Source organism: Babylonia areolata, chromosome 2 (genome assembly GCF_041734735.1).
Source record: "Babylonia areolata isolate BAREFJ2019XMU chromosome 2, ASM4173473v1, whole genome shotgun sequence".
Lineage (NCBI taxonomy): Eukaryota > Metazoa > Mollusca > Gastropoda > Neogastropoda > Buccinidae > Babylonia > Babylonia areolata.
Genome location: NC_134877.1, coordinates 27013194 through 27040232, shown reverse-complemented (window position 1 = coordinate 27040232; position 27039 = coordinate 27013194). Strand labels below are relative to the sequence as shown.

The window sequence follows — 27039 nt, the reverse complement described above, 5'->3', positions numbered from 1 at the left end:
TCTAGGCCCGTTCATTGGGCATCGGCTTACTCTTCGACGAAGCCCTACACTATGTCTCTTCCAGTGATAACTCTCTCTCTCTCTCTCTCTCTCTCTCTCTCTCTATATATATATATATATATATATATGTGTGTGTGTGTGTGTGTGTGTACAAAACGGAGTATAAACATGCCATCTCACCAGCTACGTGGGACCAGACCCAACAGAGAGCAAACATTAGCAACCACACGAGTGACTGCGTTCGGCTCTCCTGTCACCCGATTCATCAATCTTCACTGGGCAATCAGCAGCCCGCGGCCACTGTGGGGAAGAACAAAGCGAAAAACCAGTTTGTCCACCTGTCAGTCTTCAGTCTGGGCCTGGACCCAACAGACTGCATGGCCAGGGCCACACAGAAAACAGCCAGCGAAAGACTAGTCATTGTTAGGACCACACAGAAAACAGCCAGCGAAAGACCAGTCACTGATAGGACCACACAGAAAACAGCCAACGAAAGACCAGTCACAGTTTAGGACCACACAGAAAACAGCCAGTGAAAGACCAGTCACAGTTTAGGACCACATAGAAAATAGCCAGCGGAAGACCAGTCACAGTTTAGGACCACACAGAAACAGCCAGTGAAAGACTAGTCACAGTTTAGGACCACACAGAAAACAGCCAGTGAAAGACTAGTCACAGTTTAGGACCACACAGAAAACAGCCAGTGAAAGACCAGTCACAGTTTAGGACCACACAGAAAACAGCCAGTGAAAGACTAGTCACAGTTTAGGACCACACAGAAAACAGCCAGTGAAAGACTAGTCACAGTTTAGGACCACACAGAAAACAGCCAGCGAAAGACTAGTCACTGTTTAGGACCACACAGAAAACAGCCAGCAAAAGACCAGTCACAGTTTAGGACCACACAGAAAACAGCCAGTGAAAGACCAGTCACTGTTTAGGACCACACAGAAAACAGCCAGTGAAAGACTAGTCATTGTTAGGACCACACAGAAAACAGCCAGCGAAAGACTAGTCATTGTTAGGACCACACAGAAAACAGCCAGTGAAAGACTAGTCACAGTTTAGGACCACACAGAAAACAGCCAGCAAAAGACCAGTCACTGTTTAGGACCACACAGAAAACAGCCAGTGAAAGACCAGTCACTGTTAGGACCACACAGAAAACAGCCAGCGAAAGACCAGTCACAGCTTAGGACCACACAGAAAACAGCCAGCGAAATGCCATTCACTGTTATGACCACAAAGAAAACAGCCAGTGAAAGACCAGTCACTGTTAGGACCACACAGAAAACAGCCAGCGAAAGACCAGTCACAGCTTAGGACCACACAGAAAACAGCCAGCGAAATGCCATTCACTGTTATGACCACACAGAAAACAGCCAGTGAAAGACCAGTCACTGTTAGGACCACACAGAAAACAGCCAGCGAAAGACCAGTCACAGCTTAGGACCACACAGAAAACAGCCAGCGGAAGACCAGTCACTGTTAGGACCACACAGAAAACAGCCAGTGAAAGACCAGTCACAGTTTAGGACCACACAGAAAACAGCCAGCGAAAGACCAGTCACTGTTAGGATCACACAGAAAACAGCCAGTGAAAGACCAGTCACTGTTAGGACCACACAGAAAACAGCCAGCAAAAGACCAGTCACTGTTATGACCACACAGAAAACAGCCAGCGAAAGACCAGTCACAGTTTAGGACCACACAGAAAACAGCCAGCGAAAGACTAGTCACTGTTATGACCACACAGAAAACAGCCAGCGAAAGACCAGTCATAGTTTAGGACCACACAGATAACAGCCAGTGAAAGACTAGTTATTGTTAGGACCACACAGGAAACAACCAGCAAAAGACCAGTCACAGTTTAGGACCACACAGAAAACAGCCAGTGAAAGACTAGTTATTGTTAGGACCACACAGGAAACAACCAGCAAAAGACCAGTCACAGTTTAGGACCACACAGAAAACAGCCAGCTTAAAAAGACTAGTCACTGTTAGGACCACACAGAAAACAGCCAGCAAAAAAGACTAGTCAGTTTAGGACCACACAGAAAACAGCCAGCTTAAAAAGACTAGTCACTGTTAGGACCACACAGAAAACAGCCAGCAAAAAAGACCAGTCAGTTTAGGACCACACAGAAAACAGCCAGCGAAAAAAGACTAGTCACTCATGGTTCTATTTCAGCAGGACGTAACACCTGATATCACTCTGAGTGAACAGACGTAAAATCGATGAACAACAACAAGACGAAGAGATGTAAGGTCAATATCAGTTTCAAGGAGGTGTCAAATCGTTCAGACTGATGCATACACACCACACTACATCTGCTTTAGAAAAATCAGTATCAGTATCAGTATCTCAAGGAGGAGTCACTGCGTTCGGTCAAATCCATATACGCTACACCACATCTGCCAAGCAGATACCTGACCAGCAGCGTAACCCAACGCGCTTAGTCAGGCCTTGAGAAAAAAAAAAAAAACAACCCCCCTCGCCCCCGCCCCCCCCCCAAAAAAAAAACCCAAAAAAATAAATAAAATAAGTAAATAAATAAATAAATATTTTTTAGTAATAAAAATAAATAATAATATAAATAAAATAAAAACAAACTAAATTAAATAAAAATAACAACAACGACAATAACATATCATATCAGTGAACTACGCAGAACACGTACATGCAGTCGCTGTTAAAAACCGAGATCTGATTAGCGCTAATCCGCGCACACAAGTGTGTGTGTGTGTGTGTGTGCGTGTGTGTGTGGAGAGAGAGAGAGGAGCAAGAGGGAGGAAGATAGAGAGAATGAGACAAGGAGGGGAGAGAGAGAGAGAGAGAGAGAGAGAGAGAGAGAGAGGAGGGAGAAAGACAGAGACAGAGACAGACAGAAGAGAGAGAAGCGGGAAGAACAAAGACAGTAGCAGACAGACAGAAAAACCAGAAACCAAGAAACAGAAACAGAGACAGGCAACAGGGTTCGATACACCCAACCGTCTGACTGCCCGGGACAACTGGCCAGTCTAGTCGGCAAGTGGAAACGCTCTCTCCACTCGACGACCAGTAAAAGGGTGACTGAGCAGTCGGCTTCAGTGCACACTGGTTGCTCTCTCCCCTCCCCTATATCTCGGTTTTTCTCAGAAGGAACCAACCCCCCAACAGAGTACATACAGACTTCCTGAGAGACGGTGTGTTTTTATAAATAACACGTGTCTGCGCGGAAGGGATACATCTTCTCCCGTTATATTTATCTCCCTCTTCAAGTGAGCCTCTCTTGTGCATTGTATGCCATCGCCTGGCGCATTCTATGTCATCCTTGGTGCATTCTATGCCATCACTGGTGCATTCTATGCCATCGTCTGGTGCTTTCTATGCCATCACTGGTGCATTCCCTGACTAAGCGCGTTGGGTTACGCTGCTAGTCAGGCATCTGCTTGGCAGATGTGGTGTAGCGTATATGGATTTGTCCGAGCGCAGTGACGTCTCCTTGAGCAACTGAAACTGAAACTGGTGCATTCCATGCCAACACTGGTGCATTCTATACCATCACTGGTGCATTCTATACCATCACTGGTGCTTTCTATGCCATCACTGGTGCATTCTATGTCATTGTTGGTGCTTTCTATGCCATCACTGGTGCATTCTATGCCATTGTTGATGCATTCTATGCCATTGTTGACGCATTCTATGCCATTGTTAGTGCTTTCTATGCCATCAATGGTGCATTGTATACCATCACTGGTGCTTTGTATGTCATCCTTGGTGCATTCTATGTCACTGTTGATGCATTCTATGCCATCCTTGGTGCATTCTATGTCATTGTTGATGCATTCTATGCCATTGTTGATGCATTCTAAGTCATCATTGGTGCATTCTATGTCATCATTGGTGCTTTCTATGCCATCGTTGGTGCATTCAATGCCATCACTGGTGCATTCTATGCCATTGTTGGTGCTTTCTATGCCATCACTGGTGCTTACTATGCTCACTGGTGCTTTCTATGCCATCGCTGGTGCATTCTGTGCCTTCACTGGTGCATTCTATGCTATCACTGGTGCATTCTATGCCATCGCTGGCGCATTCTGTGCCATCATTGGTGCATTCTATGCCATCGCTGGTGCATTCTATGCCATTGTTGGTGCATTTTATGCCATCGTTGGTGCATTCTATGTCATTGTGGGTGCTTTCTATGCCATCGCTGGTGCATTCTATGTCATCATTGGTGATTTTCTATGTCATCACTGGTGCATTCTATGCCATTGTTGGTGCATTCTATGTCATCATTGGTGCATTCTATGCCATCGTTGATGCATACTATGCCATCACTAGTGCATTCTATGCCATCGTTGGTGCATTCTATGCCATCGCCCGGTGCATTCTATGCCATCACTGGTGCATTCTATGTCATCGCTGGTGCATTCTATGCGATCACTGGTGCATTCTATGCCACTGTTGGTGCATAGAATGCCACTGTTGGTGCATTCTATGCCATAGCTGGTGCTTTCTATGCAATCGCCTGGTGCATTCTATGCCATCACTGGTGCATTCTATGCCACTGTTGGTGCATTCTGTGCCATTGTTGGTGCATTCTGTGCCATCAATGGTGCATTCTAATTAACTGTGGCCTGGAATAATTTTCTCTTCTGGGCCTAGTTTAGAGCTGTCAGCATCATGCCCATGTTTCTAGCCCGGGTTTTCCGGTTCTGAAAAGTGAACCTTCAGTATCATACAGTTACACCCTTTTCCCTTGTAACAATCAATACATGATGAATGCTGTCTGCTGACTAGTCATTTCACTACCGGCAGGTGTTTTTACAAACAGTGTCTTTACTGATAATGATAAAGTAAAAATTTAGGGAAAGGAGATTTTTTTTCATCTACTTGTCATCAGGACAACAACAACAAAAAATTCTTGCCCTGGACAGACAGATAATTGTTTCACGGGATCCATGGATACATATTATATTGATCAGTTGTGGTTTTGTATCAGCAGATGTTTGGCACGCAGGTTTCTTTGTGCAGCAGATCGCCGACAATGACACACGTGCGCATGGGGAAATTCCAGTCTGAAAACGTCGTCAGAGACACACATGGTAGCAATCACGGTTTTTAAGAAAGTGTGCACATTATAAACAAGGCACTCGGGAATTTATGAGGTATGTTTGGACAAGGTAGCAATTACGAGGATTTTATGAGGTATGTCAGGACAAGGTAGCAATTACGGTTTGAAAGAAAGTGTGTACATGGTAAACATGGTACTCAGGGTTTTATGAGGTCTGTTATTGACTTTTCTCCTAGAATCTCCTTGCCTGAATGAAGACTCCTCCACCCAACACCCCGCCTCTCCACCATCGTCTTCCTTTTCTTTTATCCTTTTTTTTCTTCTCCCTCTTCTCTCCTATCACTAACCCCCAACCCCCACTCCCACGTCAGACCGCTCACCCACTCTCTCTCACCTTTGACGGGCGCAATAACCGAGTGGTTAAAGCTTTGGACTTTCAATCTGAGGGTCCCAGGTTCGAACCTCGGTGACGGTGCCTTGTGGGTAAAGGGCGGAGATTTTTTCCGATCTCCCTGGTCAACATATGTGCAGACCTGCTTGTGCCTGAACCCCCTTATTGTGTACACGCAAGTAGAAGATCAAATACTCACGTTAAAGATCCTCTAAACCATGTCAGCGTTCGGTGGGTTGTGGAACCAAGAACATACCCAGCATGCGCACACCCCGAAAACAGAGTAAGGCTGCCTACATGGCGGGGTAAAAAAAAAAAAAAAAAGAAAAAAGAAAAGAAGGTCACACACGTAAAATGTTAATGTCTGCGTAAGTATTACGTGTACGTGACTGAAACCTGATTGAATGACACAGGAAACGAATGATGAGCGCCCGATGGCAGCTGTCAGTCGGCTCTACCCTGGTAGGCAGCCTGTGTGCAAAATTAATAATTCCGGGTTTGTAAAGCGCTGACAGCTTGGTGTTCGATCGAGGATGGACGCTATATAAGTATCCATATCATCAGCATCTCCATGCCTGCTGTGAGAGAGTGCATGTGTGTACTGAAATGTATCCTGTAAGAGACAGGCAGGCACTGTAGTTTCCCCAAAAAGAGGAGTTTGTCAGCATGCTCTAAATATAAAATCGATAAATAAATAACAATTATCTCTAGAGCTTTTGAGACTTCTCTTTCACATTTATAAAGAAGATTTTGTTACTGTGGGGTTTTTTTTCTGACAGAAATAAAGTATTGATTTCGAACAACAGATATTGTATGGTGCTATGGGTGTCCCCGATTCTGCTTGTCTGTCTCCCCAAATTCCTAAACCAATTTTCCCCCCTGTAAGGTATTAAGGTAAGGTAAGTGATATTCAGTCATTTCGTTCAGAGACTGGAATGAGATTGGGATTCATTTATTGACCTCGGAATGCGTTCTCATGGCATACGAATGACACTGACATATTTATGATGATTTACGTAATGTTAGCCGTTACACAAGCACGCACACACACACACACACACACATTTTTCCCCGTCGAGCTGTTGAGCTGAGAAGCCAACGAACACACACACACACACACACGCAAACACACACACACACACACACACACACACACACATTTTCCCCGTCTGGTATTCTTCGTATAATAATTTTGAGCTGAGAGCCCAACGAACACACACACACACACACACACACACACACACACTTTCCCCGTCTGGTATTCTTCATATAATAATGTTGAGCTGAGAAGTCAACGAACACACACAGAGAGAGAGAGAGAGAGAGAGAGAGAGAGAGAGAGAGAGAGAGAGAGAGAGAGAGAGAGATTCTAAATCTGTATCACAAACATTAAAATCATTCGGAAACAAAAGGAGAACTCGTATCAGACATTCATGATGTAGTTCATTTTTGACCTTTCGTTATACAAAGAGTGCTTTTTGTTGGAAATGAGCGGGTGGATCGTTAAAAAAAAAGGGCCAATGAATAATTATGACAATGCTATAGAAATTCGCATTCAGTGTTGATGACAAGAAGGCTATTCTCTCCTGGAGAAAACCTGCTGGGAAGATGTCAATAAACTGAAACTGGGGCCTAACCCTGTTAGAGAAAATGCAGGCTACAGCTCGCGCAGAATCGATCGAATGCTTTCTTCCAAAACAAAAGAGCAATACGGTAGCAGAAGGTTAACCGGTCTAATATACAGACTACGATTGGATGCTATGAAAACAAAATTTACTTCCAGAGTGACTTGCATTTGTGGTAATGCAACCACCCCCGTGCATATCATCTTTGAATGTGAACAGTTGAAAACATTTATTCCTCATTCATTTACAAACTCGACGGTTCCATCTCCTTCCGTTGGAAACGTTTATATGACAAACAACTTATGTTTGAAATAGTCTTGGAAACGTTTTATTTGACAACCAACTTATGTCTGGAATAGCTCAGGGTTTAATGAGAAGCCCCGTTGGTTCTCTGTTGTAATTTCACTGGCTGAGTAGTTTGTTATTTTATCTTATTCATACTTTTTGGTGATGCTAATTCAGGAGAGAGGAACAGGAAACGCAGTAATGACATGAGGCATGTTTTTCGGGTGGGGAAAGGGGAGAATTTTCGTCTAAAATCACATGTGCGAGGTAGACGTTAAACAAAAGAACGAACTAACGAACGAACACACACACACACACACACACACGAAAACACACACACACACAAACACACTACACACACACAAACACACCACACACACACACACACACACACACACACACACACACGAACACACACACACACACACACCACACACACACCCACACACTACACACACACACAACCAAGAGACACAGGAAACGCCAGTCACCACACCACACCCTCACACCACTCACCCTGTATGCGTCCTTGATGTTGATGGGCTTGCCGCTCTGGGCCACGATCCCCACGATGCCCTTGCCGAAGGGCACCTTGATCTCGTTGCTCTCCGTGTGGATGGAGTCCTCCAGCGTGGACGTGTCCGTCACGTCGAACAGCTTGGACACCAGGTGCTTGTTGTCGCGCGAGCCGCGCACGAGGAAGAGCGAGCCGCGGTCGCTGTTGGTGAGAATGGAGACGTTCTGCAGGATCTTGTGGCACAGCAGGTTGACGTCCAGCTCGCTGGCGATGTCCCGGATCAGCTCCATGAACAGCTCCTCCTCCGACAGCCGCTGCATGGACTTGCGGTCCTTCTTGATGGCCACCTTGCGGCTCCTGTCGCCGTCCAGGTAGCGGCGGAAGATCTGCGAGGTGATGGAGTTACGGGCCGTCTGGGGGAAGGCCAGGGAGGCGCCCAGCGTGGACCCCCCTCCCCCTCCCCCTGCCCGCTTGTTGCCCCGGTGGGCCACGGGCGGCGTGGCGTCGTCCCAGTTCTTGTCCTTGAGCTTTTTGGCGAAGGTCTCCACGATCTCCTTGGTGGCGTTCTCCGACAGCCACCGCAGCAGGAACGTCTGGTTCTTCTTCAGGTAGCTGTCCACCTGATCCTCCGTCAGAGGCGCGGAGTTCTGGCGACTCATGGCCCTGTTTTTATTTTTTTATTTTTTCTTATATACTGACTGGAAGGTACGTATCAGGACCGAGACACGAGCAGCAATGGATCTGATTTACACATTGTCTTTTATACAGTGTAGTATCTCCATGGCTATCAGATCTTGAAAGGGTCGTGGAAGTGGACAACACGGGATGACAAGGTGGACAGGATTTGATTCACCGGGCAACAGCGAGTGTGGATTTCGTGGTGCTCAGTATGGTGCCTGAAAAAAAGTGTGTTGCTGTTAGCTTCTGGTGAGATGGGTCACTTTAAATAATGAACACACACCTCTGGATATACGTCCAAGAATATAATGCAACCCCCCCCACCCCCACCCCCCACACCCCCTATACAACCCTCGCCCCTCCCGACTGTATGCTTGTACAGCACGTTTGGTTTGGTTTATTGTTGCTTATAGTCCGGCCGACCGCACAGGGCCATATCAGGACTGTCAAACCATAAAAATGCTCGACAGCGTCAACACTAATCTGTCACATCCACACACAAAAAAAAGCACAAAGACAAACCCACAAAACACAGTTCATGACACAGTATCCCAGCCATTTAGCTCCTAATGGCAAAAAAGACCAGGCCATGCTGAGGACGCCAGCCATTCCGCTTAATTTATCATCCCCAGATTACAAAAGATCGCAAAAAAAAAAGGAAGAAAAAAACAACAACAATTCTTCAAAGCCAAACAAAAAAATACATAAACAAGGCCATATAGGCAAATAACGCTGCAAAATGAGCAGCTATTACCCATCCCAGTGTTTACAACTCACTACTTAATCGCCAGAGCAAAACAGCACAAATAGTACATCATAGAACTGCCGAAAAAAGAGAACAAAGTGTCAAGGCTTGCTTGAAAAACAGAAAGGGGAATGGACTGGGAAGGCAGAAAACGGAGACAACAGTGAAGAAAGAAAAAAAAAAGGCAGAAACAAAGACAGCGATAGAAAAGAGGAAATTTCTAGCACATAATTTCCAGAAGGTGGGGATGCTATTTATACTGAAAGATCCCCAGCATCTCCACGGGGGGACGGGGGTGGGGGGTGGGGTGTACAGCACGTGAGCGCTCGTTATCACATAAATGTTCTCACACATAAACACAGAGACTTTTAACACGCTGTCTCATGTCTTTCCCAAGCTCACACGTGCCCATCGCTAACAACCGGTTAGACAATAATCATGGGCAGTGAGACAATATCATCGGCAGTGAATAATTCAAAGTCACTGTTCCTAGGGCTCAGAACAGGAAGACGGGTCCAATCCTCTCAGTCCATCGTTTCCACCTTCCCCAGCCCAACTCAGGCTGCCCAAGCGAAGCACCTTGGGAGGAGTCTGGAAAAACGATGTGCCTTTCCAAAGGACACATCATCACGTTGAAACAGGGCCTGGACCTCTGATCACCTAACAAAAGATACATCTTGAAAAAGAAAAAAAAGTATAATTCATTACCGACAACAAACATTCGCATTCTCCTCAGTTCTGGCATCTGTCCTGGCTTTATTCACTGAGAGAAGAATTAAGACAAAATGGACAGGGATGCGATGAAGGCAATCCTTTCAATCCATGTCCCTTCTGATCCATCGACAGCAAAGGCGTGTTTAAGTGTCCGTATCAGTCAGAAAAAAAAGTAAGCGTGTTCCTTTCATCGCACGTTAAGGGGGGACACGGCAGTGCAAAAGAGACCAAAATGATTTGGGTTTTTGATGGATTTTGATTCTTGAACATTTCTATAATATGCATAAGTTTTTCCACTGTAAAGATGTCTTTAACAATGAAAAAATTGCCACTAAAGATTACTTGCTGAATCACGAAAGTGTTTATGAATAATTTTTTGTTCATTTTCGACGCAAGTCGTCAAGTTTCTGGCCTTGACACCATACCTTGGACTTGCTCAATGATAAGTAAACCTACAACCATGAAACTTTGCATGATTGCTTTAAGACATGTTATTGAAGTTTTATCACGAGTATGTATGAAAATATTCTCTGGGTTTTAATTCATAGCAGTTCCAATCTTTTTACCCATTCTGAGGATTTCGCAATACCCAAAATTTCAAAAATTCATAAAAAGTACAATTGAATAATCAACACAATCTCACGTGAAAATGAAGATAATGTCATTGTGTATCAAGTCCATATAACAAAAAGTGTCTGCATGCTCCACAAACCCGATTTCTTTGACACATTGTTTGGCGGCCATTTTGATTTGTTTCCATAGCAACGGGTATTCACATAAATCTAAGAGAACTTTTTTGTGATCCACAAGTGATGATACACCTAGCAGACAAAAGAGAGAGAAAGACAGTCGGAGAGAAAAAAAAAGTCGTTATTTGACTGTTGTGTGGTTTTATCCAAAACGTCATTTTATCTATACTCCGAAGATTCCTGAACGTGAGAAACAGCAAAGAATCAACTGCGCAACGTACATGTTGGCTTCTCATGCTAGAAGATACTCAACTCACACATCCCTGCAATCACAAACACGCTTGCCCGCATGTGCGCGCGGGCGCACTAACACACACACACACACACACACACTATCTTTATCTCTCCCTCGCGTGCGCGCACAGAGAGAGAGAGAGAGAGAGAGAGAGAGAGAGAGAGAGCAAAGAACTCATCTGAAGCCCGCTAAAACCACAAAAACGAAAAGTACACCCAAACATGGTAACAACTTCAAGTCTGAGACGACCCTTAATGCCAATAATAACAGCATTTCTACAGACTTTCAACAAGCAACAAGCAACATGTACAAGCGCGGGTCCTGGAGAAGAAGAAGAAGAAGAAGAAGATGATGATGATGATGATGATGATGAAGAAACCACATTTCCGAACAAATCACTGGTGATGAGGATACGCGAAGAAGAAGACGAAGACGAAGACGAAGAAGAAGAAGAAGAAGAAGAAGAAGAAGAAGAAGAAAGCTAATCGCAGTGAAACCACATTTCTGAACAAATCATTGGTTGTGAGGATACGCGAAGAAGACGAAGACGAAGAAGAAGAAGAAGAAAAAGAACAACAACAACAATACTACTACTACTACTAGAAAGAAAGCTAATACCAGTGAAACCACATTTTCGAACAAATCAGTAGTGATGAGGATACACGAATGCAAACCAAAAATACCCCCCCCCCCTTCCCCCACACCCTCTCCCCCGCTCCGCCAACCCCTAAACAACAACAACAACAAAAAAACAACCCTAAATCCCCAAAAACTCCGGAAGGAACGTCATCAACCTGAAGGACACACAAAAAAGGCCTACACAGACACAACGTTGATGGCTAGCACAACAGACTGGCAGCCCGGAAAACCTCGCGCCGCTTCGGCCCACATGCAGCCGTGTCATCTCACGTTGCCACGGAGAGAGAGAGAGAGACAGAGAGACAGAGACAGAGAGAGACAGAGACAGTGAGAGAGAAAGAGACAGACACAAAAAGAGAGAGGAAGAAACAGAGAGAAGAGACGGGAGAGAGAGACAGGGAGAGAAAGAGACAGAAAGAGAAAGAGACAGAGGGAGATACAGAGACAGACACAGAGACAGAGACAGAAAGACAGACAGAGAGACAGAGACAGAGACAGACACAGAAAGACAGAGAGAGACAGACAGAGAAAGAGAGAGAGAAAGAGACAGACAGAAATACAGAGACACAGAGAGAGACAGACAGACACACAGACAGAGAGATAGAGACAGACAGACAGAGAGAGAGACAAAGAGAAGACTGTCCATGTTTTGATGCCAACTGGGGACGGGCGGGCAGCTCTGATCACGGTTCCAGAGAGCCCACCACTGACCATCCGCCACGTTCGTTACCAGTTAACGTCTATTTCCGTCAATCCCTATCGATTTCTCGCCATCACAAAAAAGGGGGATAGGGGAACGGGGGTGGGGGTGGAGGGATGGGGGGGGGGGTGAGTAGAAAAAAAAGGCAAAAACCAAAAAAAAAAAAAAAAAAAAAAAAAAGCGTGTACCTTGATAGTACGTAAGCTCGGACACAGGGGAAGCGGGGGACAGCTGAGCCAGTAAATGACTGCTGCTGACTCACCGGGCCTGAAGGGAACAGGGTGGTGGTGGGAGGGGTGGGGGTCAAATGGGGGGATTGGGAGGTGCTGTGGGTCAGTTTTGTGGGCTGCCACTGTTTAGTTGATGTGATGAGTGGTTGAGAGAGAACAATTATTGTGCAGAGGTATATTTATATGGTCCGGCTTGATTTGAATGACAGAATCTTGTGATAGCCCCTCTGCTTCCACAGGTGTGTGTGTGTGTGTGTGTGTGTGACCTGGGATGAAGAAAGCGTTGGTGTATCAGTTCGTGTGTGTGTGTGTGTGTGTGTGTGTGTGTGTGTGTGTGTGTGTGACCTGAGATGAAGAAAGCGTTGGTGAGAGAGAGACAGAGAGAGAGACAGAGAGAGAGAGAGAGAGAGAGAGTGTGTGTGTGTGTGTAACCTGGGATGAAGAAAGCGTTGGCGTATCAGTTCGTGAGTGTGGTGTGTGTGTGTGTGTGTGTGTGTGTGTGTGTGTGTGTGTGTGTGAGAGAGAGAGAGACCTGGGATGATGAAAGCATTGGGGTATCAGTTCATGTCGTTTCATAATGAGGACATTCCATGATAAGATGATACACATCTCCCAGCACAGACAAGTTACATTTTTTAGCATAATCTTTCATCTCTTGGTATGTCATAATAACGTCCAATTTCAATTAGTCGCTTATGATTTCTACAACCAGATTTGATAAGTGCATAAACATAAACGTCTGGTATACAAGACATGCATTTCTCAGCTCTAAAGTCAGTTTTGAAACTTGTATAGAACACGCTTCTACTACATGCATCAAGTTCCATTCCTCCCGTTTTGAGAAAGTCGTCTGGTGTCCTGTCACAACTGTGTTGGCGTCGGTTCGGTAAACCTGGAAGATGTAGCATGAATCCTTCCGTTTAACTGGTGGTCACCCTTTCCACAACGTCTTCCGTGTGTACGCAAGCATCCAGCAGTTTTGCTCGCATAGTAGTGAGGTCTTTGTGGATATATACATATCTAAAAGCTGGTTTGCCCATCAGAGCAAATCTGTTTTTCATCAAAGCTCTTCTTGAAGTGAACTTGGCCAGACGTGGACGTGGTTTTCTTCCCCTCAATGGTTCCTCTCCAGTTACACGCATTACAGAAAGTTCATCTTCTGTGAGCCCACTTTCTCGCGTTTCAAACTTTCTTCTCGAGATCTTCAGCATCACTTTTTCTGGGTTCAGCCATGCCTGTAATCTTGACGGTGTCTCTAAATTCTTTGATACTGCTCGACTTGGTCAATCTGATAGCGTAGCAGTAGATTTGATTTTTGTACTTGTTAAAGGGTTTTGCTGCTTTCTTCAGCAAAGGCTTCTGCAAGAACAGATAAAGTGGTGTTTTTCTTGTTTTGTTTTTTCAAGTTTAAAAGACTGACTTTGCTCGCACAGTTGTGGCAGCAATATATCAGCAACACGAATGGTGATTGTGTCATTCATTTTCTTTCTCTCCTTTGGCGTCATCTTTTTACCATTTCGCTACCGGTAGATCTATAATTCAGTCCATGCAGAACATGCTCTACAAAATCATCCTTTAAACCATTACAGCCAGATTCCTAAACAAGCCTTTCGGACAGGTAGACAATTGCAGTTTCTTAACAGATCCACGCAGATGTGACTGTGGCAGAGACAGATCTTGCCGCCGTTGAAGACACGAAGATAGGCCTAGATCTTGCCGCCAACCGGGCTACACCGCTTTGAGTACTAAAAAATAATCATCAAAATGTAAACACAACGAAGAAAGCAGACTGTTGCATATTTTCCAACAGAAGGATGAGTTCACAAGTACTAATCCAAATAAACCAAAATAAGCATAACTAAAAAGAATGAAAATTACGAAAACGGCGAAATACAGACAATAAAGGTCGACTGAGGAGAAGGTCAAACATTGATACTTTACATTTCCATTTGTAATCCGCTGGACCACAGTAAGTTACTTGAACTGATCCTGCCAGGAATGTTTCAGATCTAGTCCGACGGGAACGTGGGAGCTGCAAGAACACGCGACTTCACACTGGCTCGTTTTCTTCCCCCTGCTGGTGGGCCTATTTCTTTCTGGTTAGACATTCACGGAGAAGGTCTGCCCCCCCCCCCCCCCTCCCCCCATCATGATAAATGCCTTTTTCTGAATGTCTCCAAAGAGTCAATGTTTATCGCTGCTCGCTTCATCTGCTTATCTCACTTGAAGTCATTTTAGCCGTATGATCTATTAATCGGGCAAGCATTTTACTTTTTTTTTTCTTTTCTGTATTTGGTAATCGTCGTGATTAATAGACTCTCTCTCTCTGTGTGTCTGTCTCTGTCTCTCTCTCTTTCTGTCTGTCTGTCTGTCTCTCTCTGTCTGTCTGTCTCTGTCCGTAACTGTCTCTCTCTCTCTCTGTCTGTCTGTCCGTCTCTCTCTGTCCGTCTCTCTCTCTCTCTGTGTCTGTCTCTCTCTCTTTCTCTCTCTCTCTTTTTGCTGTTTCTTCTGCAGTTGAAGCTCTCACATTCGCTCCTGTGTGTGAATGGACTCGACGTGTATGACTCTTTTTACCCCGCCATGTATGCAACCACAATCCGTTTTCAGAGGTGTGCATGCTGGGTATTGATGCTCTTGTTTTCATAACCCACCGATCGCTGGCATGGATGATGTGGTCTTTAACGTGCGTGTCTGATATTTTGAGCATGTTTCATTATTTTCACCCACGAAGGAGGTTCTCTCTGTGACCATATAAACCGGGACAGTACGATTAATAAGACTGGGGAGAAGGGTGAGAGAGAGAGAGAGAACACTGAACACTGAACACTTTAATGTCAACAGCTTTACAGCCCTAATGACATGGGGGTTCATAATACAAATAACAACATGCATCAATAGTAATAATATTGATGAAAACCAAAACCAAAAGGAAATCAATCAATCTGTGCAACAAAGTGCAGTTCGACCATCCATTCAAAGTAATGGCATGTAGTGAGAAATAAAAACAAAAACATATATAAATGTATAACATAAATATTTTCCATATGAGAGTGACAACACAGATTTCACTTTTCACAATGAGCAACACCTGATACTATTTTATTATTGTTGAGTTTTTTTCGTCGCATGTTATTCGCTTCTGCAATATATTTTGCAAGTGACTGTAGTGAAGTTTCCTGATTTAAATTAAGCACTCCAAAAATATCTTCATACTTTGCTGAATTTGTTTTAAATACAACACATTTTTCTCGAATATCGTCATAAGCTTTACAACTAAACAAAAAATGTAACTCATCCTCCCTTGAATGACCGCACATCGGACAAGGGGAGAGTAACGAGGGCTCAGTCTGAAACCACTTTTCATAAGCATTCAAACCAATCGTTCTCGTTCTAAATCTGGCGAGACTTGTTCGGTGCCACTTGTTTGTCACAACTGTGATATATTTTTCTGTTTGAAATATACTTTTAAAACTATAAAACCATCTATATTTCTCAGTGCTTTCCATTTTACAGTGCCAATTCTGTTTATATGAAGCAATTAGCCTATCTTTGAATTCTGAAACAAATCCTTCTACACATCCAACTCCCTGACACATCCACACAATCCCAAATCCATTTACAGATAATGTCTTCTTTACAAAATATACCCAGTTTTCCTTCCCTCTCTCATGTTCATTTACTAACATTTCATACGCCTGCTTACATAATCTCGATGTGGGTAGCCTTATTAATTTTAACCAATATTTTATACATTTCACACATGATTTAATGTATAATGGGTATCTACCACTTTCTCCATATAATACAGTATTTGAAGCATGTAATGGAACATTTAAAAAACGTTTAATAGCTAATGTATGTACTTTTTCTAAATCTTTGTTATCAGAAAGTCCCCAAATTTCGGCACTGTATGTTATCATTGGTTCTATTTGAGTATCAAAAAGTTTCCAAAATATATATGAATCTATCGAGCCTAACTTACGTAAACACCTTAAGATTTCTATAACCCCCTTCTTCCCCTTTCTACAAATTTCTGCTACTGTCCTTGTCAAACTCAGCTTAGTTGTAAAAATCATACCAAGATACTTATAAGCATTAGTTACCTTCACTTCATCAGTTCCATAGTGCCATTTTTCATATCTAGATAAGTAACCACCTTTTCTAAACACAACTACATTTGTTTTCTCAAGATTAACTTTTAAAAATAATCTATCTGCTTCTTGCTTTAATATGTTCAGCTGATTTTGAAGTCCTATGGCCGTGTCAGAGAGAGAGAGAGAGAGAGAGAGAGAGAGAGACAGAGAGAGAGACACAGAGAGAGAGTAAGAGAGAGAGACAGAGAGAGACGGAGACAGACAGAGAAGAGACAGAGAGAGACAGTGAGAGAGATACATAGAGAGAGTGTGTGTGTGTGCGTGTGTGTGAGAGAGAGAGAGACAGACAGACAGAGAGTGAGAGAGAGAGAGAGAGAGAGTGAGTGTGTGTGTGTGTGTGTGTGTGTGTGTGTGTGTGTGTGACAGATCTTCAGTTAAACGTGTATTGACCAAGTGTTATTAGACGGGGCTGTGTGTGTGTGTCTGTGTGTGTCTGTGTGTGTGTGTGTGTGTGTGTGTGTGTGTGGGCGTGCCTGCAGCGTCATCAGAGCGCTCATTACACTCTGTGTGTGTCCGTCCTCCCAGTTACTAGTGCAGCGGCTGGCCACACACACGATGGAGTGGTCAGTGGTCAGTGGTCGATCAGCGCCCCTGCCTGATCAATGGCACTCCACCAGGAATCTTTCTTCATTGATCGTGTCCGAACCATCATCGCCACTGCCCCTCCCCCCCCCCGCCCCCCACCACCACCCCTGCAATCCCACTTCTCCTCACACCATCTCCACCCACCATCCCCCACCCCTGCCCACACCGGATAAGAACAGCCAGTTCAGCTGTGTTGGTACAACAGCATCTGCCTTCCCAGACCAAGTTCGCTGCGGCTACATGAACTCCGACATACCAGTTACAGGTTCACACGAAGTTATGGATCTCTTTATGACTTGCACACTTTTCTTCTTCGTGTGTGTGTGTGTGTGTGTGAATGCGCACGCGCGCACAAACACACACACAACACAAACACACACACACACGCTGTCTCTCTTCTACGTGCAAACATTCATTCATGCAACGTCACAAGTTTTCTTTTCAGAATCGCCCCCCCCACCCTCACCCCACCTCATCCCACACACACACCCTCTCTCTTTCTCTCCACATCTCATCTCAATGTGCATGTATAGCAGTGCAAGGAAAGCGGAGAGACTGTGATGTGTAAATGAATTCGTGAACGAGGAAATCTAAACAATTATACATACATACATACATACATACATATATATATATATATATATATATATATATATATATATATATGTATAATTGTTTAGATATATATATAGGAGAGAGATATATATCTGTGTGTGTGTGTGTGTGCGCGCGCGCGCGTCTTGTAAGTGCGCGTGCATACGCTTTGCTCCCACCAAACCTCGCGTCTGACGAGAGCCGTTTAGAGAGACGCTGTGACGAAAGGACAAAAGCCGCCATCAGGACAGGAACGTGTGTCGGCAGGAAGCTGTTCAAACCGAACACTACCATCATTACGGGCCATTAGTACACAGGAGGAGGGGATGGTAGGGTAGGGGTAGGGGGAACAGAGAGTGGATGAGAGGAGGGGGGGGGGGGAGGTGAAGGAGGCGAAACGGATGAGTTGGGGGCGGGGGGTGGGAGTGGGGGGACGGAGGGGGGTACTCAAGGGAGATGATGTGAAAGACAAGATCCTCCAGCCAGAGACGCCAGATGATCAGGGCAGCAGACTATCCGTCATCATCATCATCAGGTCTGAGGGATGATGATGATGATGATGATGATGACTGGAGACACTCATCATCATCATCACCACCCACCCACTCCATCAATTCGATACACTGTGGACCACCAGTGCCCAGTGCGGTCCGGACTGCTTCCTTGTACCTTCCTTATCACGTGCTGTCAGGGCGCTCTGACGCAAAACCATCGTTGCATCACACTGGGAAACGAGGGGGCGGGGGGGGGGGGGGGGGGGGGGGGGGGGGAGGCGGGGTTGAAGGGGGGGGGGGAGACTTATAGCTTAAAGCTCTTAGAGGCGTTTGATTGGCTAAGAACGGGCCGGGCAAGACGGCTCGTCTTTTCACTGTTAGCCGCGCGAAATTTGGCCAAGCATAGCAAACCGATAGGCCTAGTTTGCATCAGTTTGACATGGTAAGTATATGTATCACCAAACATGGAGTATAATACAAACTCCTCCTTTTCACAGTGTGACAGGTCCAAACACGCTACACTACAACTGTTCGAGAAACAACAACGGGCGCAATAGCTGAGTGGTTAAAAGCGTTGGACTTTCAATCTGAGTGTCTCGGGTTCGAATCTCGGTGACGGCGCCTGGTGGGTAAAGAGTGGAGGAGATTTTTCCGATCTCCCAGGTCAACATAGTGTATGTGCAGACCTGCCAGTGCCTGAACCCCCCTTCGTGTGCACGCTGAAGATCAAATACGCACGTTAAAGATTCTGTAATCCATGTCAGCGTTCGGTGGGTTATGGAAACAAGAACATACCCAGCATGCACACCCCAGAAAACGGAGAATGGCTGCCTACATAGCGGGGTAAATAAACAAAAACGGTCATGCACGTAAAATGTTAAATGTTACACGTTTGTCTCAGTGTGTAAGTGTGCGTGCCTGAAATCTGGTTGAATGACACAGGAAACGATTGATGAGCGCCCAATGGCAGCCATCAGTCGGCTCTATCCAGGTAGGCAGCCTGTTGTGTAAATGACTCCGTGTATGTAAAGCGCTTAAAACTTGGTCTCCGACTGAGGTGAGGCGCTATATAAATATCTATATCAATCAATCAAAAAAGAAGGGAGTAGTTCCTGGGAGATCTTCGCATAAACCGAACGCGCTGGTCCGGCATTGACAGCCTGCTAAAGGTTTTGTGTAAAAACATTTACGTAAAACGGAATTCTCGCAGACTAAGAAACGCTGGAAAGGAACAGTGGAGACACAGCGAGTAAGGAGTAAGTATCTTTTCGGCCAAAACCCTGTTCAAATGGGTGTGAACGAAAATAAGTAGAGAGAGAGAGAGGGAGAAAGACAGAGTGAGAGAGAGAGAGAGGCAGGTAGACAGACAGACAGGCATACAGAATATTTTTCTTTAATGTAAGTTAGGGTTACAGTAATGGTCAAAAGACAAAATCCGATTTAAGGTTAAATCGATGTTATTTTCATATGCATTAGAAAAATAGAAAAAAAAATCCAAAGATTTTTTAAAAAAAAGGTTGGGTCAGACGGGCAAACAGCTAGCTGCCAACGTGCTGACTGACTTCTGTCCACCGTGAAGGCCGCCACTGGTCAGTATGACGACGAGTGGGTGAGGGAGGGGGGAGGGGCAACGTTCGGAGCAGGACAAAAGCCGTCATTAAGGACCAACGGCCCAGCCGTATACCTCATTACCGGTCCGCCAGCACGGGTCGGGAGGGGGTTGGGGGGGAGGAGAGGGGGAGGGCAGACTGCGAGAGCCGTCAGTGATCTGTCCAAGACAGATGGCCCGGGATCACGGCATCCCGACAGCCGTCATCCGTCTGTCTGACAAAGGAACAGAGGGACCCCCGCTGTGATTGTTTGGGACGTGGCTGTACAGCCCCATGTGATATGCAAATTGCCTGCCTCCGGGTTTGTTTTTTGTTTTTTTGTTTTTTGTCGTTTTTTGTTTTTTTTACGAGGAGGCGAGAGTGCAATATTAAAGCTCTGTCAGGTATATATATATATATATATATATATATATATATATATATATATATATATATATATGATAGTCAGTCGTGACCGACTATGACCATCAGAACAACAGAGTAGGTAACTGCTGTTCCGGCTAACAGGGCTAGAATTTGATTACAGTGGAGAGTGTCTTGCCCAAGTTACACCCCCACTCTCTCGGCCAAGAGGGTTTTTAGGACAGTCGGCGTTGGGGATGGTACTCAAAGGGCAACCAGCCCCCCAAGGCTGCAGCACTAACAGCCAGTGCAATCTTACCTCCTGGTTTGAGAATCACAGTCTTCCACAAAAGGCCAAGCTGTAAGCGACTTCCCACTGCAATGGAAAAAAAAACCCATTGATGATACAGCTGTCACTTTGCTGCTGGTACATCTGTCAGGTATATTATGATTCATATTCGCAGGTGGAAGAAAACAGGATGAAAAAAACTGGTGAAATATTGTTCTGTCTGTTATTATTTGGATGTGGCATGATTATTATTCAGAGCTATAGAATGTTGTTACTTTCCAATATACAAATTATGTTTGAATCTGTAATCCTTCGTCTGAAGAAGAAAAGGTGCTGAAAAAGGAAGAAAGAAAAAGAAAGAAAGAAAGATACCCAAGTCCTCCTGTGCTGTAAAAAAACACTCAGACATATGGGGCTCGTGTACAAGCTTAGGAGGAAACATAAGATACACAGGAGCAAGAAGATCACTTTATTTTTCACCACACCAGCAGTACAAAAAGAAAAAAAATGTGTGTGTCATCTGAATCCCAGCAATCGCTAAGAAGACGTTCAGTATCGAACTGAAAAACGTGTACGAGGCGTTAAATGGGCTTCGCTGAGTCAGCGGTAAAATGTTTGCGTCTGATGTCGTGTCAGTTCCAGCATTTTAAAAAGAAATATCTGAAACTGGGGAGCTCGTCTTTCGGTGCGCGCGCGCGCACACACACACACACACACACACACACAATGGAGCTTCTTCGCTGGTAAGAAAAGACAGGAAAGTGCGTTAAGTTTCTCTTTTTTTCGCTGGTAAGAAAAGATAGGAAAGTGCGATAAGTTCCTTGTTTCCCCCTTTCGTTATTTCCGCTGAGAGTTGAAAGGGCTTCACTCACACTGGGACGGGTCAGGAAGACTGACTTCCATTCCTACCACTACACGTCTTTCAGACAGGACTGAATCTTGCTTGAGATCTAGAACCGAATCGTACCATGCAACGTTTTGATGGCTGTTTCGGCGAGTGGCACCATGGCAGAATCAGTCAGTCGAAGAACCTTCTGAAAAAGGTGGTCCGCCAGTGGTCAGGGATCGAGTTCCCGTTTAGGCTTGGCGTGGTGCTCTTGGGAAAGGCACTTTGCCCGAGTTTTTTCCTCACTCCACCCAGGTGTGAATGAGTACGTGACTTCAGTTGGGGAAAGGTTAGAAAGGCGGAAGGAGAGGATTGGGCCCCGTCTTCCTATGCCGAGCTCTGGACACTGTGGATATGAATGAATTTACTGCCGCGATAGCCGTTAAAGACAATGGAACCTTTGCCCCCTTTTTCCCCCTTAACCTTTAGAAAGTCGGTCAACAGGTGGCTGAACACTTACACTGATTGATTCTTTTATTCAATCAGTTATTTATTTATTTATTTATTTATCTATTCATTTACTTATCAATTATGCCCCTTTGCCACACAGGGCCACAAATTCCTCACTGTCTTGTGGAGGGGACCAGCACGACAGTCCTCTGACTGGGAACAGTCCTCATGCACTGCACCCATGAGTGGTGTGAAGTCTGTCGGTGGGGTGTAGTTATAAACCTCCAGGCTGATGATCTCTTCCAACGTTGGCACTGATCTCATGAACGCTAACAGCCACCTTCAGGGCCCCAGACCCTCTGACACAGAGAACAGCCTCAGACTCTCCCCCATCTTCTTGCAGTAGTGGGAGGAAGATGGAAGAATGGTTCAGACGCTCATCTGTCAATAGAGTGAGTACGTGTGGGTCTGGGTTCGAATCACTCTCTCGCTCTTTCTCACAAGCTTGACTGGAAAATCAAACTGAGCGTCTAGTCATTCGGGTGAGACAATAAACCGGGGTCCTGTGTGCAGCACGTACTTGGCGCACTAAAAAAGAACCCACGGCAACGAGAGCTAGAGTGTTGTCCTCTGACAGAATCATGTAGCAGAAATTCGCTCTGAAAGGTACACAAATATGTATGCATGCATTCAAGGCCGAAGCGCGTTGGGCTATGCTGTTAGTCAGGCATCTGCCTAGCAGATGTGGTGCAGCGTAGATGGATTTGTCCTAACGCAATGGCACCCCCTTGGGAACTTTTGAAACTGAAACTGAGACCTTTCAGTACCACAGTGTGTCCGCCAGTCCGCGACTGCATGTGTTTGGTTCAGTTACCTGCAGTGACAGCCATGAACAAAAACCATGGAATGGATGTTGAATTAATGTTTAAACAGCGATCAGCATGCCGTAACAGTGCTAAAGCAAATGGTAACACAGTGTGTGTGTGTGTGTGTGTGTGTGTGTGTGTGTGTGTGTGTGTGTGTGTGTGTGTGTGTGTGTGTGTGTGTGTTTCCGTGCGTTTCTGTGTGTATGCATGCGAGCGAGGGCGCGCGCGCGTGTGTGTCAAGGAAAATTTACTATCATGCCAGAGGACAGATAATAAGACAGTGTGATACGATGTGATGTGTGTGTGTGTGTGTGTGTGTGTGTGTGTGTGTGTGTGTGTGTGTGTGTGTGAGTGCACACGCGCGCTTGTACATGTATGTATGTATGTGTGTATGTATGTATGTACATATGTGTGCGCACGCGCGTGTGGGTGTTTTAGCCAAAAAGCAAAAGGCGAAGATGGGAAAGAAATACCGAAAACATATCAAACTGAAAATCCTTTAATGACAGTTCCCCTAAGCTTACTGGCTTTGAAAAAATCGAAACAGAGAGAGAGAGAGAGAGAGAGAGAGAGAGAGAGAGAGAAAGATCCAATCATTGGAGAAAATCTGTCTATCTTGGCTGGAAAAGCAGATTTCTTCTTTGAGTGTTCCCGGGGCGACTTCTGTGAACTGATTATGGTTCCACGGAGGACAGACATGGAGGAAAATGGCTCTTATCTTGCAATCAATGAACATACTTCTATACACTTCCCTCGCCGTTCAGTGTCTCCTCTGTGTGTGTGTGTGTGTGTGTGTGTGTGTGTGTGTGTGTGTGTGTGTGTGTGTGTGTCCTGATTCTGTTTAGTGCTGAACAATCTATCCAGTGTGTGTGTGTGTGTGTGTGTGTGTGTGTGTGTGTGTGTGTGTGTGTGTGCGTGCAAGTGTGCTGTCTGCTGTGCAGGCATTTATTTGTATTTTGTTTCTGCCTATGTTCGTTTGTGTGTGGGTGGGTATGTGAACACGTAACCTAAGTATGGAGAACTTTGTGTGCCCTGTATAAATAAAGTTCATTCATATCACATATCTGTCTGTGTCTACATACACACATACATACAAACATACCTACATACAAGCCTTCATACACATACCATTATGTGTTTTCATTAAATACCATTATACACATAAATGCATAAACGCACACACAAACGCATTTTCAGATACACATGAACAATATCTTCTAACAAAACAAGCTACTCTCACACACACACACAAACACACACACAGAGACCACACAACCCACAGATGCACTCATATACACACAGACACACGCCTTCCTAATGAAACAACAAGCCTCTCTCTCTCTCTCTCTCATACATAAAAAAGACAATCCGTGCACCCCCTTGTCAAATAGCATGCACACTGCTGATGACATTGAAAGTTGGTCGTCCTTGCTCTTCTCTCTCTTCCTCTCACTCTTTCTTTCTCTCTCCCTCCTCCTATCTCTCTTTTTCCCTTCCCCCTCTCTCCTAACAAACTACCAGAAGCCAGTTATTTGAGTCAATACAACCCAACACACACTCACTGATAAAGGAGTCCTATCCAAACCCTTGGCCCAAAGCCAGACGATTATTAGTCCAGCCTGCTACCTTGCCCACGCAAAGACACACGTCTGCACACACACACACACTCTTCCAATTAGAAAGAGTGGACTTTTGTGTGTATGTGTGTGTGTGGGGGGGGGGGGGGGGGGGGGGGGGGGGGGGGGGATTGGGAGGAGGTGGGAGTGGGGGGAGAGTGATGAAGGAGGGTAGGGGTGCGGATAGCTGAGGAAGGTGGCAGAATGGTTCAGACGCTCATCTGCCAGTTCACAGTCCGTGAAGGTCTGGGTTCGAGTCCCGCTCTCGCCCTTACTGCCAGGTTTGACAGGGAAAATCAAACTGAGCGTCTGGTCATTCGGATGAGACGATAAACCGAGGTCTAAAACGCACTTGGCGCACTGAAAAGAAACCCATTGCAGAGAGAGTGTTGTCATCTGGCAAAAAATATGTAGAAGAAATTCACTCTGATAGGTACACCAGTGTATATGCATGATGTTGTCAACTGGCAAAAAGTATGTAGAAGAAAACCTCTCTGATAGGTACACCAGTATACATGTATGCACTCAAGACCTGACTGAGCGCCTTGGGTTACGCTGCTGGTCAGGCATCTGCATAGCGGAGGTGGTGTTGCGTGTATTTGTCTGAAAGCAGTGACGCCTCCTTGAGAAAATGACACTGAATGACTTGTGGTCTGCAACTGCCTTCCTGATTCATTTGAAAAACGAATACAAAAAATATTGTCACGGGTGTGTGTGTGTGTGTGTGTGTGTGTGTGTGTGTGTGTGTGTGTGTGTGTGTGTGTGCGCGCGCGTGTATATATGTGAGTGTGTGCGTACGCGCGCGCCCATATGTCCACACCATAGGCGATTTTTTAAACTAAATGCTTTGATAATCAAGTTAATCGAGGCATTAGACGGTATAGTTCTCAAACTGGCTGCACCTGTTGTAGCTGAAACTCTTACATACGTTTACAATCTTTGCAAAACTAAAAATACTTTCCCAATAACTTTTAATGGCGCAAAATTAATACGCTCATACAAACCGGGAAACACTAATGAACCTTATCGTGGCAGTGCTTTCAAGACCGTAAAAGCAAAGTATCTATAAATACCCTATAATACCGCCTTATTTCTGTCCAGGAACTGCGTTCAAAACAAGTAGAGCAACATATTTATAAATGCCTTCTTTCTGACCCAAACAATTACAGCCCCATTCATCCTAATCAATCCCTGCTTTCAGAGCTGAACACTCTTTGTCATACGGCATTGTTCAGTGAAGCTCACTGAAAGGTGGCTTTCAAACGTGAACAGAAAACAATTTACTGGAGTTCTATGCGTTCATTTTGCTGGAGCGGTCGAAATTGTTATCCACAAGCGCTTCCTCCAAAAGAAATTTGTAGTTTATAATTCAGCTTCTAATGCCCTAAAGCTTATTTCGTCTTAAAAAAAAAAAAAAAAATCTCAATAGACAACAAAAGGCACATTTAAAACAACAGGCAGTCTGTCTTTCGATCCAAGTAAACCCCATGTTCCACTGGGATTTATATCTCGTTCGGTGTTGTGTTTTTTTCCACTGTACATAAATGATTTACCTTTGATCACAAAAAAGGTTATGTGAACGGTTTGCTGGTGACAGACATTACCGTTGACACTTGTTAAACAGATCCACTTGAGGCGAGTCGCACTTTGCAGGAAAATAATTATAATTATCCTTGTTAACTGAACACAATTTGATTATTCAGACTATCAGAAACAAAAACCAAAAAAAATTCTTGAAGGTTTCTGCTGGGCAAGACTTCAAAATCTAACAGCCAGTTATCCCCCCCACCACCACCCCCTTTACATTAACGAAACAACCATTGACACTTCGAATCATGAGCTGTTGGGAGTAACTATTCAGTGTTTGCCGCCATTGTGAACACAGGGAGGAACAGAAGAACTGCACTGCCGGAAGAAGTAAATGAGCATGCGCAGAAGGAAATCACCGGCATTATTAAACACAGCTGCTTGAGTGCACCGTGCGCGTCTTGAATACGAAGATAACTTTACCTCAAAAGGTAGATTTTACCCGCGGGTCCCTATCATGTCAGAGGTAGCCTGCCTCAAGGCAAAATAAATTTTGTCTTGAATACGGCCCAAGGTGTAGTGTCATATTGATGTCTGACAAAATGGCGGACATTCTGCTGCGTCGACTGAAAAACATATATTGCGTCAGAATCCTCCTAATCGTGTCAGAATACAGCCTTTTGATAGCTATGATGACGAACACTTACGCAGAAGGTTTCGCTTTTGACGTCTAAACATTAATGACGTAAGTGATGAAATGACAGACGCCCAGCAATCAGGTAATCGACAAGGCGCACTGACCCCATTTCTCCCCACCTTTGCTGTCGATTTTGCTGTACCATGCCACACGGTGACATTTCCCACTCCATTTATGTCCCGATGTTTTTCTCTCTCGTGATTGTAATTAATATTTGTGTAGGCATCCAGTAGATTTTCTTTTTCAGCAGTTTCTTACGTAACAGCGACACAATAATTTATTCATTGGAAAAGTGGTTTTCTTAAACGTTTCGCCGGCTTATTGAACCGATCGTTTTCGGGATTGACAGTGACTAAAAAAAACGAGCCTTTTAACCAGCCGCCGTAACGAAGTGGTTACCGTCGTGGACAGCTGGGAGGAT

At 44.8% G+C, this 27039-nt stretch overlaps 1 protein-coding gene across 5 annotated transcripts in view; it reads right to left on the bottom strand.

The window, feature by feature from the left end:
* The window catches only part of LOC143279375 (cGMP-specific 3',5'-cyclic phosphodiesterase-like), a 206681-nt gene that overhangs the window by 113618 nt on the left and 66024 nt on the right, over nucleotides 1-27039 (bottom strand). For all 5 annotated transcript variants that reach the window (XM_076583406.1, XM_076583407.1, XM_076583405.1 and 2 more), the window contains exon 2: nucleotides 7878-8774. In XM_076583406.1, the coding sequence (XP_076439521.1) occupies nucleotides 7878-8537 (660 nt within the window). In that variant the 5' untranslated portion in view covers nucleotides 8538-8774. The remainder of the gene's footprint in view (nucleotides 1-7877; nucleotides 8775-27039) is intronic.